Below are 20,301 nucleotides of genomic sequence, written 5' to 3'. Positions count from 1 at the left end.
GACGCAGGCGCAGTCGTATCCAAAGCCCGGCCCAATTAAGGCGTTGGGGGACGTCTCCGCGCCCTGACGGCTCCTCCCAACTCCGGGAACCCGGGAAAACCTGTGAACTAATCAGAGAAAGCGGAAGGCGGGAAGTCCGGGCACTCCCCGAGCGTCGCCCAATGGAGCGGAGGGGGCATAAATGAGCTGGCCAATCAGGAATGATACGGGGCGGATTCGCTTTGCGCGCACCTCGGACCCGGGAATTCCGAAGGCGGGGCGGGAGCTGCCCGCGCGCGGAGACCGCGCCCCTCTGGACCCCGGCTTCCTCGCTGTCAAACAGCCACGGTAGCGCCAGCTCCGGCCAGAGCCGGAGGGGTCCCACGGCCACCGCACACGCTGGCACTGCCTGGAGAGACTACTTGGAGACCGCACCGCGGTAGATCGGAAACGGGACTGGGCAGGGGAGGAAAAGGCTGGGCTTGCTGTGCAGGATCTCGGGGCGCTCTTTCCCTGTTTATATCCCACCCGGAGAAGCTGGGAAATCAGGATTAGATCTGCTTTGTCGGAGAACGTAGGAACTATTTCCACTGCTTTTTCGGGGATGACAATGGATTCCCTTCCCACTGGGGTTAAAGATAGTTAGGAAAGATTGGCCCGAAGGGCGAGGCAGGAGCAAGCAGGAGGGGAACACTATTTGGGTAAGCGAGTCTGACAGGAAGTTTTTCTCCAAATTACACTGAGGTGACAAGTTAATATTGTACAGAAGCAGGAAACCCTATACACACATCTACAGTTTGCATTTCCCTGGAAGCTCCCTAATATACTGTTGCCCCGCACAGATCGAATCTCCCTGAATACTTCGCGGCCTGAGGATCTAGTTCAACTCACAGGCCATAGGACGTGTTTGTGCACTACGCTGGGACCTATCCTGAATTTTTCCTTTGTAAAGCTGCTTGACAGTTTTTTGGCATCGCATGCCTTAAGTTTCTTGCACTCTGAATTTGGACTACTCGGGCCTGGGTTCTCATGTGAAATTTGCCACTGACCTCTGGTGAAAACTCAGGCCTGTGCTCGAAGTTGAAATTGCACAAAGCACAGCTCAAAATCTGCATCAGAAGGAAAGTGAACTCAGGCGAGCGTGCATGGCTCAGGTGTCAGAAAGGTGTATGGACTCCTGAAGTGGAAGAGGTGGTGCAGAGGGGGCACCGCCCATGCTGCCCTGTTTCCAGCTGCTGCGCATAGGGGGAGGCAGGGGTGGTGATCTCTACACCTTCCACCCTAGTGGGGCTGGCTGCACCTACCGCTTGGGCCGTAGGGCGGACCTGTGTGATGTGCCGCTGCAGCCCCAGCAGGAACCCAGCCTCATCTCTGGAGTCCACGCAGAGCTGCACGCTGAGCGCAGGGGTGATGACTGGAGGGTCAGCCTGGAGGACCATAGCAGCCAAGGTGAGCAGTAAGCGGGACGCTCTTGTGCCTGGGCAGTTGCAGTTCTTAGGCTGGAATGAATTAAGGGGCTCCGCAGGGACCTTGCCTGCCTCCCAAACTCCCTATTGGGTTGGACCGTTTTTTAGTCCAGACCTGCATCTTCCCACTAAAGGTATGCCTGTCAGAAGCTCTCTGTGGGGCTGGTCCCTGATGATCCCTGCCTAGTCGGAACCATCTGAACAGGAGTTGGTAGATCCGGGGACTGGGTCATTAGGGAAGCATCACAGTGGGGATGTTCTGGAGCCACTGGGGGCCAAGCTCAGATGACTCAGTTTCCAAATTTGCTGAGGCACCTTGTTCTTATCTGAAGGCAGTTATGTGTTGGATTATGGTTTTTTTAAAAAGATTTTTGAGTAAGAGCGAGATAAAGAAAGAGGAGCAGGGGAGGGGCAAAGGGAGTGGGAGCAGCAGACTTCCCTGCTGAGCAGGAAGCCTGGATACAGGACAGATCCTGGAATTCTTGAGATCCTGATCTAAACCCAATGGAGACACTTAACTGACTTGAGGTGCACCTTGGATTGTATCTTAATGATCTGGGCAGGTCTTACTCCCTGACTTGCAGGCATTTGCAGCCAGCCTGAGAAAGGCCTGGTCCCTTCACCTTTCTGGGTCTCAGTTTCCTCATAGGTAAAATATAAGGCTTTGTAAAGACTGTCTGGGGAGAGTTGTGGAGATTAGATAACTATAGTAGCCAACATTCGTTCAGTGCTTACTCTATGAGCCAGGCCCTGTTTTTAAGTGCATCGAATGGAGGAGAGCACTATTATCACTCCCATTTTACAGACTAGGAAAATGAGGCACAGGGAGGTTAACTTGCCCAGGTAACAGAACTGGTAAGGGTGGAGCCAAGATCTCAACCCAGTCAGTCTAGGGTACTCACTAACTTTTTGCATTGGGTGTCGGAGAAAGGGACCTCAGCAGTGAGGGAAGGAGTCCATTCTTTCCATGTGCCCTGTTGGGATGGCATAAAAAAGAAACTTGTTCCCAATTCACGAAGAGCTTAATATTTGGTATCACCTGCTGAGGGATTTCAAATGTGAGAATTTGATGACAGGTGTCCTGTTCTCATGTTCCCTAGAAAATCAGAGGTAGCCAGATTTCTCCACTCCTAACTCTTGTCGTTTGTTTTTGTCATTCTCTTTATCTGTCTGGTGCCCTGCCACCAACAGGGACTCTGGTCAATAATGTCCGACTCCCAAGGGGTCACAGGCTGGAGTTGAGTGATGGGGACCTTGTGACTTTTGGTCCTGAAGGGCCCCCAGGAACCAGCCCTTCGGAGTTCTACTTCATGTTTCAGCAAGTCCGAGTCAAACCTCAAGACTTCGCAGCCATTACCATCCCGCGGTCTAGTGAAGAGGGAACCAAGGCTGGCTTCTGGCCTATGCTGCCCCCCCAGGGGGCCCCACAGCGCCCCCTCAGCACCCTTTCCCCTGCCCCTAAAGCCACACTGATCCTCAATTCCATCGGTAGTCTCAGCAAGCTCAGACCTCTGCCCCTGACCTTCTCCCGGAGTGGGGGTGAGCCACAGAGCCTGCCTATTCCCACTCCTCCTGCCCCACCCCCAAGAAATCGGAGAAAATCCGCTCACCGAGTGTTGGCAGAGCTGGATGATGAGGGAGAGACTCCTGAGGGGCCCCCACCAGTCTTTATGGAGCCCAGGAAGAAACTCCGTGTAGAGACAACCCCACAGACACCTGGTGGGTAAGTGGAGAGAGCTTTCTCAATTTTTAACTCCTTTTTGATCCCTTTGTAGAGCCCCAGGCTGGGAGGTGACCATCTGCTCTGGGGATAGGAACAGGGATGGAAACAGGGATGGGAATGGGAAGTGGACGGAGCTGGAACAGACACTGGACTGGCAAGACCTGGGTCAGCTCTACTATTCTGGTCCCTAATCTATCTAGGCTCACTCTAGGATTATCTAGGTAAAGTTCTAGGCTGCTTCTGCAGGTTTCCAGTGACTTGGTTTTTGTGTCACTTTCTTCAGAAATAGGCGTGGACGACCTCGGAAGCACCCAGTGCGCTCTCCCAGGGCTCCCCCAGCAGATGGGAGTGGGGAGCCCTGTGCAGCCCCTTGTTGCTACCTACCGGAAGAACAAACAGTTGCCTGGGTTCAGTGTGATGGTTGTGACCTCTGGTTCCATGTGGCCTGTGTTGGCTACAGCATCCAGGCTGCCAGGGAGGCTGACTTCCGGTGCCCAGGGTGTCGTATAGGCATCCAGACCTAAGGCCCACCACCAAGGCACCAGAGGACAGAAAGCTGCCACCTCCACGCCATAGGTGGACAGGGTGGGGCACCGATGGATCCTAAGAAATGCCCCCTTCTTCCTTTGCCTCTCCAGTGGGGATGACTACAGTGTCCATTGCTATGGATATTGACTCAAGGCATGAAGCAGGCCCTGACGGCCAAGGTGATAGAAGAGATGGTTTCCTGCCAAAGAAATTGCTGCCTCCAGGAAGCTGCCAGCAACCTGAAAATTCCGTTACAAGCTACAGGTCCATGTCATGGGTACTAGAATGTCTGTGGTCAGAGCACCCGTTAATTATAGAATCCCTGGGCAGATACAAGCTTCAGGTCTTGGAGCAAACATGTTCTTGGATGGCATCACTAAGGCCTTCTGGGAAAACCTAAGGCACAGCCTCGAAACTTTTACATTTTGAGTCAACCACTGGCACTGACCACGATCATGACTTGGCTTTTCAGAGCTTTGCTTCTATTTCCAAATAAAGAATAAGCAGCTTCATTCACTCCTAGATATTTATTCTTTTTCCAGGTCTGAAACTCCTTGAGTTCTGAAGGGTATGGTCTGGAAAACTTGACTCTTTAGGGGAAGAGATGAGCACAGCACAGGGAAGTTTAGACCTGCTTACTTGGTTTAGAATGGGCTGGAGATGGGAGACTGGAGAAAAGGTAATTAAGGTTCCTAGTTTAAAGGAAAAACAAATCCACTGCCATTAAAATAAGGTAGATGGCATTTGGTCAAGTTCAGGAGGATGGCAGAACCTTTGAAAAGAGAAAACCTCATACACCAGCTAGAGGAGATGCTCACCTGGTCTAGTTGTGGAGCAGTGGAACCCAAGTACAGCTCACAGGTTCTCTTCTGTGAGCCTACACCAAGCCATACCAAACCAACATAGGGTCCAAACAGGTTTTATAGCTCTCACTAGGAAAGCCTCATCTTAACCTATTACAATCTTTAAGTCCATGGTCTTCTATTCCTACTTAGACTTACCAACCCAAGTCCCCCTACCACAACATCAAGGACACAGCTCTAAGCAAGGGCCCAAGTAACAGCAGAACCAGGACAAAAACTTGGGGGTCTGGTGCATCACTCACGGACAGGGTAGGCCAAATCCCTTAGGTTGAAACCAAATGGACTTTGGTATCAACAAAGCACAACTGTTTCTAGTTGGGACAATATGCAGAAGAAACGGATCTCAAGTTGATTCCTTAGTATAAAGCTACTAAAGGACACTTCCAGACTCAAGTAAGGAAAGCAAAGTCGGCTCCTAACAGTGAGTGGGCTACAAAAATAAGACAATCCAGGAGTGCCTGGGTGGCTCACTCAACTGAGTGACACTTGATTTCAGCTCAGGCTGTGATCTTAAGGTCTTGGGCTGGAGCTCACCTTGGAGTCTGCTTCTCTTTCTCTGCCCCTCCTCCTGCTCATATTCTCCCTTAAATAACATCTTTAAAAAGGAAGGGGCGTCTGGGTGGCTCAGGTCATGATTTCAGGGTCCTGGGATCAAGCCCCGCATCAGGCTTTCTGCTCAGCCGGGAGCTTGCTTCCCCACCTCCTCTGCCTTCCTCTCTACTTATGCTGTCAAATAATTAAATAAAATCTTTTTGGGCGCCTGGGTGGCTCAGTGGGTTAAGCCGCTGCCTTCGGCTCAGGTCATGATCTCAGGGTCCTGGGATCGAGTCCCACATCGGGCTCTCTGCTCAGCAGGGAGCCTGCTTCCTCCTCTCTCTCTCTGCCTGTCTCTCTGCCTGCTTGTGATCTCTGTCAAATAAACAAATAAAATCTTTTTAAAAAAAAATCTTTTTAAATAAATGAATAAAACAAGGCTTCCACTTAAATTTCCCCAGAACTGTTAAGTCACAGGCTCTGAGGAACTAGCTCACACCTATAGGGGCCCTCTACACATCAGTGGGTTCCAATACCGGTTCTCCCTCTGACATCGTATGATTTAGCAGTTTAAATGGCACCTCGGTGTCAGGGTCACTGGGGTCTAAGCTATTAACTATTGGGTATCCCCATCCCTTCTTCAGTAACCAGAGGAGGACAAACCGAAGACAAGAGTATCTACCTACTGTGTCCCAGGCTTCTTTATTTAGGAAAGTGATGTGGGGATTAAAAACAAGAGCATCCTTGAACTTCATCTTCCCTCCAACCAGTCCCCCCAAACTCCCTGCCCCCACACCCTTTTGTGTTCCCAAATCCTTTCTTAGTGAATGAAGAACTTAATCCCAAAGCCCTGGTACAAACCCCAGGTTCTCTTTCCCCGCACTCTCCCCCTTCCTCGGGCCCCCACTCCTGGGAAGGTCCAGCACCTCAGTTTGAATGCATGGGAGAGCCCAGAGTGGTGACAGACACAGAGGGAAAGCCTTCACCCTCAGGGAAAGGGACTGAGGAGTACAGCGTAGTGAAGTGAGGGCCCCCATAGCCTGGGGTACCAAAATGGGGCCCTGGTGCCAGAGGAAAGGATACTGGTGCCCCTGAGAAAGGGGACCCAGCAGCCTCAAAATCCTCTCGTTGCGAATAGTCACTGCTTGACCGTTTGCCCTTCTGCCGACGATTGCAGAACCACACTCGGACCACCTGGGATGGAAGACAAGGTAGAGTGACACCGGATCCTAAGCTCTGGAAAGTGGGGCTGGTTCTGCTTAGTCATCTGGCCCAAAGCCAGATCTAGAGCAGTGGCTGGGGGGCAAGAGGCAGAGCCAGGGAAATGGAGGTGATAACCGGGAAGGAGGGGGACACCCAGGGACCAGGCACTCACGTCCTTCTCAAGGCCGAGCTGCTGGGCAATGTGGCTGATCTGCTGCAGGGTGGGCTTCGGGCACTGCAGGAACATGTTCTCCAGGTTGCCTCTCACGCGGTTCTCGATACTTGTTCGCTTTCTCTTTCGGGCCTGCACGAGGGTCTCTGCTTTGCATATCTGGTGAGGGAGGAAGGGGAAGAAGTGGCCAAGGGAGGACATGGATTGGCAGGCTTGGAGCGTGCTGAGCACCATGAGGGTAGTGACTCAGAGCTGACTGCTGGAGCGGCTGAGTGGCTCAGCGGGTTAAGCCTCTGCCTTCGGCTCGGGTCATGATCTCAGGGTCCTGGGATCGAGCCACACGTCGGGCTCTCTGCTCAGCAGGGAGCCTGTTTCCACTCCCCCTTCGCCTGCCTCTCTGCCTACTTGTGATCTTGTGATCTCTTTCTCTGTTAAATAAATACAAATCTTTAAGAAAAAAAAAAAAGGCGCAGACTGCTATGGGCCACTGCCTGGATGGGTCGCCAGCACCAGATGGTGTGAAGAATCCTGAGGGGGTATCTAGACAGGCGGTTCTGGAGAATTTGGAGGAATTCTACTCCACCCCACTGAGGATCACGCGCCCCATGAAGGAGAGCGGCAAACCAGGAAAGGAAGCATGGACAACCGGCCCAAGACTTGGCGGATCCCTGAGCCTCCCTCCCCACCCTCACCTCCTGTAGGTTTTCGTTGTTGTCAGCTTCCTCCACCCACTTCTGCAGCAGGGGCCGCAGCTTACACATGTTCTTGAAACTGAGCTGCAGAGCCTCAAAGCGGCAAATGGTGGTCTGGCTGAACACCTTCCCTGGGGAGGCCAGGTGAGAGAGAAGCAAGCAAGGTGAGGCAGAAGGCAGTACCTTCGTGACCCCAAGACCCCAAACAGGGTCCCACTTCTTCCCAGAGGGAACTCAAGGTCCAAGTACGTTTTCTTCCTCCCCCACTCTCTACCCCCTTTCATGAGGCGGAAGGTGTAAAGCCTGCCCCAGAAACACCCTTCCCCTTGCCCCACTGGTGGGGAGAATACTCCAAGTTCAGGCATGTTCTTCCAGGGAAGATGTGGTCCCTGTGTTCGGGGGGTGGGGGGGAAGGACACACTGAGGGAGACCCACCAAAGAGAACCCCCAGGGTGAGCCCCACATCGGCCTGAGTATATCCCAGGGTGATCCTCTTCTGCTTCAGGAGCTTGGCAAACTGTTCCAGGTCTTTCTGCAGAGCTTTGATGTCTTGCGACTGCAGTCAAAAAGGCAGAGGACATGTAAAAACACAAACACATCAGTGGTCAACCCCCCTTCCCATCTGGGCCTCAAGGAATGGTCCATGGGAGTATCTGCACCAGAATGCCTACTAAGTATCTAGCAATAACCTCTCTACAAGTGTCATTCACCCCAGAAAGCAACACATCCCACAGACACAGCACCACGTGTGCACAGACAGAAAGGCATGCCTTCCTCCAGGAGAACACCTGTCAGCTTATGTAGGGAGCTGCTGCCTATTAGCTCACTTAATACAATAGATTTCTGACTCAAGCATTACCCCAAACTGAGGCAGTTTCCAAACTAGGAAAGTAAAAGGGCACCATGTCTCTAATTCTCATTTCCCTATACTCTCCCCCAGTTTGCTTCCAGGGTACGACATGGCATGCATACACACGAACACACTACAAAGCAGATACCCAAAAAGGTATGAATTAAGTGAAGGGTATATAGTTAGTGCTCATTTTTCAAATTGGATTATTCTGTATTTTCACTCTATCTTTTTGCAACACATAGGCATGCTCCTTGATTAATTCAACAGATGTATTGCCCTTTCTATAAACCAGCAGCTCCGAAAACTGGACAGAAAGCCGGGCCTCAGGGGGCTTCCATTCTCACGTGGAGAGACAAGTAATTATCCAGTTCATTACTATGTTATAAGCACTGTGGAAAAAAGTGAAGCAGGGTAGAGGATTACAGAGAACAGCAGCGTAGGAGATGATGGGGATGCAGACAATTTTAAGGAGGATCAAGAAAACTGAAGCTTGGGGTGCCTGGGTGGCTCAGTGGGTTAAAGCCTCTGCCTTCGGCTCAGGTCATGATCCCAGGGTCCTGGAATCGAGGCCTGCATCGGGCTCTCTGCTAAGCCTGCTTCTTCCTCTCTACCTACCTACTTGTGATTTCTTTCTGTCAAATAAATATATAAAATCTTTAAAAAAAAAAGAAAGAGTAAGAAAAGAAAACTGAAGCTTGAGCAAAGAGAAAGAGCCAAGTGGAAAGGCCTGCAGTGGGTGGAGAAGGATGAAGACCGAGGGTGGGAAGGGCGGAGGGTGAGGAACTCACAAAATCAAAGGGGGCGCAGGGCAAGTCTTGTGGATCCTGCTGTCCATGAAATGGGGAGCCACTGGATGGAGGTGTGGAGTAAAATGACCTGATTTTAAAATGACGTGTTGACAACAGACTAAGGAGGCAACTACCGTCCGCCCACCCCACCCCATCCCCCATTCACTGGGCAGCTGGGACCAGGCCGGTAGGAATTGCTTTATGGTATTTTTCCAAGGGAAAGGTAGCTGGGTTTCCAAAAGATGGGATGTAAAACGTGAAAGCACTGACGACTAACGGTTGGGGCCTTGAGCGACGGGTGATGGTCAGGTTCAGGTGGAGCAGTTCATGGAGCCATCCCGACAAGAGACAGAAAATGTGGTAGTCCCGTGTACAGTGGCAGTCTCGTGTACAAGGCATTTGAGCTCGAGGGTAGGTAAGAGGAAGGAAAGGTACTGATAGAGCAGAGGGTGATGGACTGAGCCCTGGGGCACTCCCTGGTGGGTGGCCAAAGGGACCAGAAGAGCAGCTAAACCTATGTGCAGTCCTGGAAGCTTTGAGGGAAGGGTTCCAAGGGTGGTTGATCACATCAAATTCAAATAGGCCAACGCTCAGTACATGCTTCAGAGCTCTAAATGTCCTCTGCTCCCTGTCCTGGCTTGTGTAAATCCTACTTATGGGATCTGAAATAAGCAACCTCAGCGCAGATCCTAACTCCATCATTTGGTAGGTAGGACCCGTGAAATAGGCTAATAATACCTCCCTGGGAGATTTTGTGCCGGTTAATGAGATAATGATGTAGGCACTGAGCACACAGCCAGGCACTTAGGAAATGGACTACAATTGGCAGCCATTATCATTCAAGGCTCAGTCGCCTCCTACAAAGTCTAGGGCCACTGGGTCGGCTGAAGCGCTCGCACCTCCTTCTGTGAGGTCTAAGGGCTTAGTACTTGATCTCTAATTGCTTACACTTGTCTTTGGAGGACTGGAAGTCACAGCCTTAGTCGTCTTTCAGGAGTGCTGGACACATAAGTCTTTTCAGTGCCTCGGCAGACCCTACGTTTGGGGAATGGCCTGGGGAGGACTTCTTCCACTTAGCTTTTTGGCTTGCCCACAACTAACAGAATTAAGGCTGAAATTGGTGCCAGGGTGTGCACTTTGCATAATGGTGACTCACTAGCCCCAAGGCAGAGGTCAAGGAAGACAAGCCCTAAACTTGACGGGAGGTAAACCCAACCCCACACGTCCACACACACAGCCCAAACAGGAGCTTCTATCAGAAATCAGTCCCACCCTAGACTTTCAGTAACAATAACCCTGGGATAAGCACTGTTTTTACCCTCAGGCCACACTTAACCCTAAGGCCCAGATCCTGAATCGGTAAGATCAAATTTTCAAGAAGGGTTAAGGGTGGGAGAAGGGGCTCAAACCCCAAGCTGGGTATGGCGCTGGGCTGGTTATTAAGTGAGCGACCCTGGTCAGGACAGGCCTAAACGGGGCTACTTGACAAGGGCCAGGCAGGAAGCAAGGCCAGCCTGGGGCAGCTTCCGATTCCTCCCTGGTCTGCCCCAGCCCTCACCTACCTTCACTCTGAATTCCAGCTTTGGTTCCCACCTTGCCCTTGCTCTCAGGCCACACACCCATCTCTGACTTGAGCACGGGCCCCTGCCTGCTCCCCTCTTGGGTTCCAGGCCTAGGCAGCTGTAGGCTACCACCTCACCTCCCCCTCCCGCCAGCCCGGCCACCTCCTCCCATCCCCGTTTTAGCTCACTCGCCTCCTCGGGGTTTTGCTCCTGCTTCTCCTTGTCCGGCTTCACAGCCCCAGGGGGTGCAGCGCAGGGCTCCGGGGAGGCTCCCTCGGAGTTGCTCTCCACCCCGGCTCCCCGCTCGCCCTCCGGCTGGGAGGTCTCCAGGCCGCCTTGGGGCACCAGCCCCACTCCAACCTGAGGTCCACAGTACGCCATCCCTCCGCAGAACTCATAGGGCGGGGGGCACGAGGGAATCCCCCACACCTCAGCGCCCGGCCCGACTCCCGGCCCGATTCCCGACCCGCCGGGAGGGCCTGGGAAGCTCAGCCAGGTCCGAGGGTCAACCCAACCGGGCTCCGGCCCTCCCGGCCCATCGCCTCCACCGCCCGGCGGGGGCGAGAAGGCCAAGTCGGAAGCCAGGTGTCCCGCCATGGGGAACGGAGGCGCCCCAAGCCGGGGGCCTGGAAAAATAAGGGCTTTCCAAGAAACTGCTCAACACCTTTCTCCCTCCCCAATCCCACCCACTAGCCTTGACCTCTGGCCCCGCCCCCTGGATGGGTGGAGGAGAGGGAGGTGGGGGTGGGAGAAACTGAGGCGGAGGGTGTTTGCTTCATGGTGGCTGTGGTCCGTCGCGGGAGCGGGAAGCCAGGGAGCTCCAGCTAAGTGACTCTCCAGGCTTTGGACTCTTGACGCAGGCCCCCATTCGGACCTTCACTTCCAACTCGCGAGGGGCTGCCCGTCTTCTCTAGGACTCTGCACACCTTAGAACTGTCTGGGCTCGCTGGGACACTTCCTCCCCGATATTCAGGAGACCCGGTGCTTGACCCCTCTCCAAAGACCGGGGCCCCATCTCCTGACTGGGGCCTAGGCATTTTCTCAGCCCCTCAAACATTTCTGAGTGTGCATGTGGAGAGGACTGTTGGAGCTACCCCTCATTGCTTAACAGCCACCCGCTGCTGTCCTCCCTCATTCCCAATCCCCACCGCCCCCACCGCGGCTTTGGCATTCCCATCCCAATTACTGGCCATGTTTAAGTCACCCCAAAGCCACAGATGCCCTGTACTCCTCAGCCAAGTGGGCTGACTACCCCAACTCCAAGGGCTCTCTTCCACGCCTGGAGTCTTCTGCTCCAGAGCCCCTTCTAACCTACCAGACCCAGGAATTGACCGCCACTTCCCCTTCTAAGGGCCAGACTCTGGACTGACTGGGCCCACGTTCTCTAACTTTGTCCAGACGGAGGGATCAGACACATCTACCCCACAGGCCCCCCACTGGGAGACCCCCCACCTCAGGCTCCTTGTCCCCCATCAGGGACCCGAGCCTGTAGCCCCGTCGTTGGCCATTCCTCCTCCACCTCCCCAGCCCAGGCCTCTCCAGCCCTCCTAGGCCCTGGGTGGGGAAAGCCAAAGGAGAGAGCTGGGCAGGAAAAAATATCTGACTTCAGGTTCAAAGAAGCTTGGAAGGGACTGGGGGAAGGGGGCAGGACAATGGCCTTGGCTGGACAATCCCAGTCCCCAGAGGGGGCAGCTCTAACCCTAAACAAGTGCTCAACCCTTGAATGGGCCTGGATGGCTCCCCTGGGGACAGCTTCCTGCCCCCCAACCCCCAGCCCCAATCCCCCCCCCCCACAGAATCCCTCTCTGAGCAGGGAAAAGAACTCCAGCAACACCATCCCCCCCAATCCCCTCAAAGCCTGAGCCTCAGACAGGGCCCCCCACTGGGACCTAGGTAGCCTGCTCCCCTTCCTCTGGAAGACTCAGGCGTCCAGCCTCATCAGCCACCCCTCCCCCAGACCCCTAGGCCAAGGGATGCACTTTGTTTAGTGGAGCGGCTAGAAAGATGCAGAAGAGGTGGAGAACCATTTGGAGAGGGGGTGCAGGAGGCCTTTCCTAAGCTCTCCCCCACCAGGGTCTATTTTACTGGGCCTCCCTGACTGTCCTGAGGGCCCACACTGTTGGCCTAGGGCTTGATTCTGTTTGCAAGAGAATAGCCCTCAGAGTTTCCGTCTATGGAGAATGATGTTTGCTCCAAAAACTTGTCTTGGGGTGCCTGAGTGCCTCAGTCCTTAAGCATCTGCCTTAGGCTAAGGTCATGGTCCCAGGGTCCTGGGATTGGGCCCACATCGGGCTCCCTGCCAGCGGGAAACCTGCCTCTCCCTCTCCTGCTTCCCCTGCTTGTGTTCCCTCTCTCTCTGTGTCTCTGTCAAATAAATAAATAAAAATAAAAATCTAAAAAAAAAAAAAAATTGTCCTAGATGGAGGCCCTAGGGCAAACTGAGGGGCTAGATCAGAGTTCTCCACAGCTTGGAAGGTCAGAATCCTGAGCCTAGGGACACTGACCTCCGCCAACCTTAAGGCAGCTCTTCAGCTCAGCCCTTTCTGCAGTTGTTTGCTGGTGTCAGTGGCTCAGTGTCTGTATTCTGAGAGCCTGGATATCCTGCGGGGGCCCTCCTGACTGTGGCCTGCTGTCTTTACCTTGCTATCATTGAGTTTTTTGAGCCTGTTTTTTTTTTCTCCTGTGCCTATACAACACAGTACTGCTCAAGCACCCATCTGTATGAACTTTATGGACAACTAAGTGTACGCATGCATTTCAATACTTGACATATGTCCGTTGAAAAATCTACAGGGCAGTGAATCTGAAACTGTACTCACCCTCTAAGCCACTAACTGCCCAAAAGGCAGATAGATTAAGAGGCCTGGTGGGGGTGGAGAGACATGCTTTAGAACAGGAGGGGGCCCCTCCCCAGTCATCTCCTCCACCCCCAGGACAGAGCCATCACGGCACCTTTGTCATGCATCTATCTGCTGTCTGCCAAGAAGACAGCCTCCTGGAGGAGGGGGGGAGGGGCAGTCCTAGGACTTGGCTGAAATCCCCCACACCAGTGCTTCCCAGCTCACCACACTCTCCGTTCCCAGAAACCTCTCCTCCCATGCCAGTCCCCAGGGCCCCTGTTGCCCATCTTCCCAGCTAGTGACTCCTCACATACCCTCCGTTTTCCCTGCCAACACCGCCCTCTTATTTTTTAGATTACAATTTGCAGTTGCTCTATGTGCTGTTTCTGGTCTGGGGAAGAGGCCCATTCCAGAGGGAGAACCAGAAGAAGGCGGGTGGTAGGATCCCTGGTTGGCTTGCAGTGGGACCCCTGAGCCAGGCCAGCCTGCTTACATGGAGTCTGACCCAGAAGCTTCACAACAAGTGAAGTTTGTCTGGAGCCCCAGCCAGTCCCTCCTGGGATTCTCAGGGCTGACCCAGGCTGAGATTTGCTCCCCTCCCCAACCCCACCCTACTGTTGAGCCCGAAGGGTAGGGGGCTGTCTGCAGGGTGGCAGCCCAAGGTTGTTGGCCTCCAGGAGACTGGAAGTGAGGTTGAGTCACCAGACCTGGCTTGACTTCCCTGCGTCATATAGAATCACCAAAAAACTTCAAGTCCCAAAGACAATTTAGAACTGGGCGCAGAAACTCTCTGCATACACCTTTAACTGTAGTGCAATGTCAAGGCCCTTCACAGAGACAAATGGGAGGTTCTGGTTGCAGGGCCTTACAGGGAGACCGTGGGAGGGCAGTAAGGGCCGGCACTCCCCAGGTATGGCTGGCCAGCATGGCTGCAGAAAGAGGTGTCAGACCCCCATCCCCTTGCGAGGGCATCGGGGTGCGGTTTGGTCAGGAAAACCAGCAGGAAGGGCTCAGATGGAGACCAGTGGAGATGCTCCACACAAGCATAACAAACCACTTATTTTGATCTCTGGGTTCTATCGCTCTGGAGGCAGAAGAAAGTGAGGAGGGCTGAGGAGGGAAGGGTTCAGGCTTTGCCTCCTCTGGAAGATGATCTCAATCTCAATGTACACACGTTCCTCTGCTCCCTGTAAACCAACTCTCCTTCTCACAGTCTTCCCATCTCTCCCCGACCAAGGTCCACAAACTGAAGTTTCTTTGGCCCAGTCCAGACACTCTAACCTTGAATAGAAGAGCCCGGTCTCGGGCTGCATTCTGCGGGGAAAGCGGGAGGGGTGGGAGGCCCGGGAGCAGTAGCCAGGAGTAACCGGAATGTCTGTAGAGCAGGATGCTCAGCCCTTCTCTTACTCCCCAACCAGTGGCCTCTCCCCCATCTGAGCCTCATTTTCCTCACTTAATATGGAGGAATTGGACTAAAAGAACTCTACATTTCCTTCCAGCACCAACATAAAATTGCTGTTCCAACCCCATACACCCTCCAATCTACCTGTGTCACGTCTTCGCCGTGGGAATATAGATTTCGGTTTGCACACTTGTGAAGAGAAACTGGGGTTGGAGGGCTGGGGGAGAAGAAACCCAGTGAGATGCTGGCACAGGCCTTTCTGCACCCCACCTCCCTCCTCTAAGCAGCCTTCCTGAGAGACCTGTCAGGTGTTCCCACCCAGTCTGATCAAGTTATGTTCAAGGATTTTGGGATGCCAGTTTGGACTTGGTTTTGAGGGCTTGGGAGGTTACAAGAAACACACTTCATGAGGTAAAACTTTTCATGGAAAACAGAGCTGGTAGGGGGCAGTACGTGTGTACGTGGATGCGTGTATACAGGGAGGGAGACACCCAGGCCAAAAGCTAGACAGAAAACAGACATCCTAAGCTCCTCCCTCCTCTTTTCATATTCTTTCAGTTGCTCTCTTTGAATCCTTGCTCAGCACCCTAGAGAGAGGGATGCTAGGAGACTTAGGGTCACACCCAGCTCTCAAATTCTGAGCATTCCTGCTCTCCTGCCCTTCGTCCAGAGAAAGGTACACTGCAGCGCCCACAGTGATCACCGCGGAAGGCAGGAGCCCACAGAAGATCCAGAATGTGCGTGTGCTGGAGGGGTGCTCAGGACAAGCAGGCTCTGAAAGTGAGGGCATGTGGGCCCCTGACAGACCAGTTGGACTCCCCTGTCTTCCACCTTTCCCTGGGCCACCCTGACTGCACATCTGAGGTCCTGCAGAGACCCCCGGCATTGGCCTGGTGCTCCCCAAGACAGGCGGGCCTCTACTCTTGTCAAAGGGCATCTCAGTGGCCTACTGGCTGCAAGCAGTCCCATCCCCTGGGGATCAGGTGGCTTAAGGTCCCCAGGATTCAGAGTTCAGAGGTGGCCTGTCCCTCTGCTAGGTTAGCTTGGAGTCCTGGAGGACGGAAGCCAAGGGCCCCACGTGTTGGGATGGGCTCCTTTCCCTGGGCTTTATGGAGAGTCACAAACACTAGTGGCACGGGAGTCACAGTCACACACACTGTGGCAAAGGAGACCGGTTTGGGACCAGGGAACTTGCTGCCCCTGGTTTTGCCCAACTGTCATGCATCCACACCAGGTCATGCCCTACCCTGAGTGCTCGTGGGTGCTAAGCACTGCGTCAGAACAAGTGGAGAGAGGGTTCACCAAATACAGATGAGAGAAGACAAGCAGAATGGTCAGGCAGCTCAGCAACGGAACTATACTCACAAAGGGCACTGGTAATGCTATGGAAGTAATGGAGTCATGGTTGGCTGGGAGGCCGGCTTGCCCCCTCTCCCCCGCCCCCTCCCCCCACACAGATTGGTCCACACCTATCACTCCCATCCAGGCCAGGGCCCCGCCCCAGCTTCCAGGCATTTCTGGAGAGAGTGGACGCAAGCTCTGGGTCAGGAAGGGCTGGTTGCTCTTTTCTCTTCTCCTCACTTGGCAGTTCTGCTTTTTCCTGGACTTGCTTTTGCCGAAGTGCAAAGACTCCAACATGCTGAGAAGGAAGTCCTGGCCAGTGTTCTCGGCTGCCCTGGTTCCCTAGCACCTCACAAATGACCACTGTCTGGAGGATGGGTGACTCTGAAATGCCAAAGCTCCTAAACTCCAAAGTTAAAGGAGAGCAAAACGGTGGCTTTCTCTGCCTCCACTCCCACCACTTCCCAGAATGCCTGGAATTCCCTTCTCCAACTAATTAACCTTCACTCATTCTGGAAGACAGGGTTTCTCCCTCTTGCATTACACCCCCACAACCCACCACCCCCCACCCCCACCTCTGTCTGTCTCCTGCAGCCGGTGGCTTCCTCCAGTGCTGGTGTTCCCTGAAGGCACTGCTCATGCCACAGTGACGTCACTGACAACATTGACTACACTGATGGCACTGAGTCTCGTCAGCTCTGCACTGCACCACAATGAGACCTGCTGAAGGCAGAAACCCATGCCTGGGGCCCAGCACGGCATCCTGCTGACATCCCAGATCTAAATGCTACCTCTGGCTCTGCAGCCCTCACGGCCCATGTAAATGAGCCTCTCGAAGCCCTACTTTCCTCAACTGGGAATTGGAGATAATAACAGTCCTTACCTTACAAGTAAAGATCCAACGAGAGAATGCATGCTGGTTTTCATGTAAAACCCACCAAGAAGAATTCAAGAACTAGCAGCTGCTACTGTAGTGTTTTTTATTGGTGATGTACAATGAACAGCACTTAGTAGACCCTCAGATGTTCGCTAGATTAAAAAAGGAAGAAAAGAGGGGCACCTGGGTGGCTCAGTGGGTTAAGCCGCTGCCTTCGGCTCAGGTCATGATCTCAGGGTCCTGGGATCGAGCCCCGCATCAGGCTCTCTGCTCAGCGGGGAGCCTGCTTCTCTCTCTCTCTCTCTCTGCCTGCCTCTCTGCCTACTTGTGATCTCTGTCTGTCAAATAAATAAATAAAATCTTTAAAAAAAAAAAAAAAAAAAGGAAGAAAAGATGTAAGTCAGAAGTATACTACCAGGGATGCCTGGGTGGCTCAGTGGGTTAAGCGTCTGCCTTCAGCTCAGGTCACGATCTCAGGGTCCTGGGATCAAATCCCACATCAGGCTCTCTGCTCTGCAAGGAGGCTGCTTTGCCCTCCCTCTTTGCCTGCTTTTCTGCCTACTTGTGATCTCTCTCTCTCTCTCTCTCTCTGTCAAATAAATAAATAAATAAATAGAAAGAAGTATACTTCCCTTCAGACCCTGACCGGTCTCCACGGTTCCTGTAAACTACTGCTGGGGGTAGGGAGGTGACCCTCAGAAGATCAGTTATTTTCCAGACTTTGGATTTGAAAAAGGTAGATTTTTCTTTTTTTTTTTTTTTCCCCATCTGAATAGAAGGGTTGCAAGCTCAGAGGCAATGGGGAGTTCTCTAGCCCTATTCCTTGGCTGGGGTAAGGTGGGGCTGTTACAATTATGTCCTACATTTGCCAATACTAAATGCCTAATATCCAGTCTTTCTGGTACATAAAAGGGTTTGGAGTCAGGGATATGATCCCTTAGACAGAAGGAGGAGATAATATCAAATCTCACTGAAGGGTACCCGGTATATTTATTCAGTGCCCAAACTGAATCACTCAGTATTTAAATGATAACGAATTCATGGCTCTGCATCTTTAGGACTGTACTGAATCTTCCACAACAACCACCCCCTCCCCAAACCGCCCCCCCCCCCCGCCCTCCCCGCCTGCCCTGGTCCCCAGTCACCTTTGTTCTAGCTGTTCTGCTTCATTGCCCTCCTTGGGATGATGACAAAGTGCTGGGCTCTGACCTTCAGTCTGAGAATCAACTTCTCCCAAGCCCTGAGACCCTGACCTGGGACCTAGAAGCCTGGGGTTCCGTTCACGTGCTCTCCTTGCAGCACCACAAGAAAGTCTGTCATTTAAGTAGCTTGAGAATTCCTAAGGGGCTTGCCCAGGGCTGAGCTGGGAAAGAGCAATGAAGTTCTATTGCAGAGAGTACATCACTGAAAAGAAATGGTGGGAAGGGTCAACATGAGAGATAGCCCACAAAGTTCCTGTGAAAAGGTGAGGCTGTATGACTATTTTTAGGGCACCAGAAGAGAGGATAAAAGGAATGGGGAGTGAACAGTGGGAAAGAAAATCCTTAAAAAAAAAAAAACACAAGATTTTATTTATTTACCTGACAGAGAGAGAGCACAAGCAGGGGGAGCAGCAGGCAGAGGAAGAGGGAGATACAGGCTTCCCTATGAGTGGGGAGCCCAATGCGGGGCTCAATCCCAGGACTCGGGGATCATGACCTGAGCTGCAGACAGATGCTTAACCAACTGAGCCACGCAGGTGCCCCAAGGAGTTATGCCCTGGAAAACTCTCATTTCTCTATGGGATCTCATCCAAGCTCATTGCTTTAAATAGTAATGACTAACAGTATCTAAAGCCCCATACTTTACATCAGTATATCCAAACACCTGTTGGCCATCCTGACCTCAAGTCCTCATTGCCTTAAACGCAACACATCTAAACTGAGTATATCCTTAGCTCCCATCATAGAACAACCTGGCCCTCATCCTATATTCCTGGTGTTGGCATCACCATCCAATCCTACCCATTTACTCAAGTCAGAGCTGGCTTGTGATCCCCTGATGCCAGGCAGCCTGCTGGTGCAGTACCAAGAAGCTATCCCTGAAGTCACAGAAGAAAAAGGCTCACAGACCAGGCACCTGGTGGGCTCAGTCAGTAAAGCATGAGGCTCTTGATCTTGGGATCATGAGTTTGAGCCCCACATTGGGTATAGAGACGACTAAAAATAAAATAAAATGAACTTTAAAAAAAGGCTCACAGACCAAATCAAGATGCTTGACTCACATGGTGTATTGCATAAATGTAGAACACACAATGAGGAGCAAGGGGAAAACAATGGGGGGGTACAAGTTGGATGGAAGGATTTTACATCCTGAATTCTGGGGTGTTCAATGTGCATCTCTCCTGTCAAACTGACCTCTTGAATATCATGTGCCTCAGGTGGCGCATACTTCATAAATATCATAAGTGTCTGCTGGGTCTTCTCTCTCTCTCTCTTTCTTTTTTTCTTTTTCTTTCATTCTTTCTTTCTTTAAGATTATTTATTTGAGAGAGAGAGAGAGCACGAGCAGGGGGAGGGGCAGAAGGAGAGGGAGAAGGAGAAACAGGTTCCCTACTGAGCACAGAGCCTGACGCAGGGGGCTCAGTCCCAGGACCCCAACATCATGACCTGAGCCTAAGGCAGATACTTAATCAACTGAGCCACCCAAGCAGGCGCCCGCGCCTTTCCTCCCGTTCTATCTCGGTTCACACAAATATATTCTTTTTTTTAAAAAAATTTTTATTTTTTAAAAATATTTTGTTTATTTATTTGACAGAGAGAAATCACAAGTAGACGGAGAGGCAGGCAGAGAGAGAGAGAGGGAAGCAGGCTCCCTGCTGAGCAGAGAGCCCGATGCGGTACTCGATCCCAGGACCCTGAGATCATGACCTGAGCCGAAGGCAGCGGCTTAACCCACTGAGCCACCCAGGCGCCCCCACACAAATATATTCTAATGTGTCTTACAGATTTACTTATCCTCATGCAACACTTCTGATAAATTCCATCCATCCCATTTGTTTTCCTATCTTCTGTAGCAGAACTGGGTGTTCCCAAACAATCAGCAGGTGTACTTTCCATGGGTACTTACTCTAGATTGCTGCTTGCCTCCCTCAGCACCTCCCAATTTCAAATAATTACCAAGCCTTGCCCATGTTTCACTTCCTATTTCTTGAATCTGGACATTCTTCCCTATTTCCATCTAACCAACCCATAGCGTGCCTTGTTGGGATTGTCTTTCTAGTTGGTCTCCCTCTTTCCAGTCCTTTTTTTCCCCCACTCTCTCCAGTCTTAACCATTTAAAATGTCCTCCTGATACAATCAGTGATCTATCTGGAAACACAATCTTACATACCACTCTGCTGCTCCTTCAAGGATTCCCTTTTGCCCTCAGGATGACTTCCAAGTTCCTTAGCAGGCTAAACAAGGCCCCTCAAAGGCTGAGGTCTCTACCCCATCAT

General features: G+C 52.4%; 2 protein-coding genes across 4 annotated transcripts; one reads left to right on the top strand and one right to left on the bottom strand.

Annotated features, from left to right (window-relative positions):
• Positions 1 to 185: 185 nt before the first annotated feature.
• TCF19 (transcription factor 19) lies at positions 186 to 4,218 on the top strand. Of its 3 annotated transcripts, none has more exons than XM_032338116.1 (4): positions 186 to 418; positions 1,265 to 1,428; positions 2,637 to 3,168; positions 3,452 to 4,218. In XM_032338116.1, the coding sequence occupies exons 1-4, from the start codon at positions 201 to 203 to the stop codon at positions 3,690 to 3,692; spliced, it is 1,155 nt and encodes a 384-aa protein (XP_032194007.1). In that variant the 5' UTR covers positions 186 to 200; the 3' UTR covers positions 3,693 to 4,218. The 3 variants fall into 3 exon arrangements, with proteins under 3 accessions (XP_032194007.1, XP_032194008.1, XP_032194009.1); XM_032338118.1 differs by having other exon boundaries at positions 329 to 418; positions 822 to 1,428; XM_032338117.1 differs by having other exon boundaries at positions 325 to 1,428.
• Positions 4,219 to 5,781: 1,563 nt separating this feature from the next.
• On the bottom strand, positions 5,782 to 11,007 carry POU5F1 (POU class 5 homeobox 1). The gene is made up of 5 exons (XM_032338125.1): positions 10,556 to 11,007; positions 7,596 to 7,716; positions 7,161 to 7,291; positions 6,469 to 6,627; positions 5,782 to 6,287 (listed from the first exon to the last, which is right to left on the bottom strand). Exons 1-5 carry the CDS (start codon positions 10,958 to 10,960, stop codon positions 6,021 to 6,023), a joined length of 1,083 nt encoding a protein of 360 aa, XP_032194016.1. The 5' UTR covers positions 10,961 to 11,007; the 3' UTR covers positions 5,782 to 6,020.
• Positions 11,008 to 20,301: the final 9,294 nt, after the last annotated feature.

The sequence above is a fragment of the Mustela erminea genome, chromosome 4 (assembly GCF_009829155.1).
Source record: "Mustela erminea isolate mMusErm1 chromosome 4, mMusErm1.Pri, whole genome shotgun sequence".
NCBI classification, from domain to species: Eukaryota; Metazoa; Chordata; class Mammalia; order Carnivora; family Mustelidae; genus Mustela; species Mustela erminea.
The sequence above is the reverse complement of the archived record's forward strand: the minus strand, read 5'-3'. Positions and strand labels throughout refer to the sequence as shown.

Bases quoted from the DNA above. Each gene is read 5' to 3' on its own strand.
- TCF19 (XM_032338116.1), top strand. From the start codon at position 201: ATGATACGGGGCGGATTCGCTTTGCGCGCACCTCGGACCCGGGAATTC. The intron at 1,429-2,636 runs GTGAGCAGTAAG...TGCCACCAACAG, and splicing joins GGAGGACCATAGCAGCCAAG to GGACTCTGGTCAATAATGTC. The intron at 3,169-3,451 runs GTAAGTGGAGAG...CACTTTCTTCAG, and splicing joins ACCCCACAGACACCTGGTGG to AAATAGGCGTGGACGACCTC.
- POU5F1 (XM_032338125.1), bottom strand. From the start codon at position 10,960: ATGGCGGGACACCTGGCTTCCGACTTGGCCTTCTCGCCCCCGCCGGGC. The intron at 7,292-7,595 runs GTGGGTCTCCCT...TGGCCTCCCCAG, and splicing joins CACCCTGGGGGTTCTCTTTG to GGAAGGTGTTCAGCCAGACC. The intron at 6,628-7,160 runs GTGAGGGTGGGG...CTCCCTCACCAG, and splicing joins ACAACGAAAACCTACAGGAG to ATATGCAAAGCAGAGACCCT.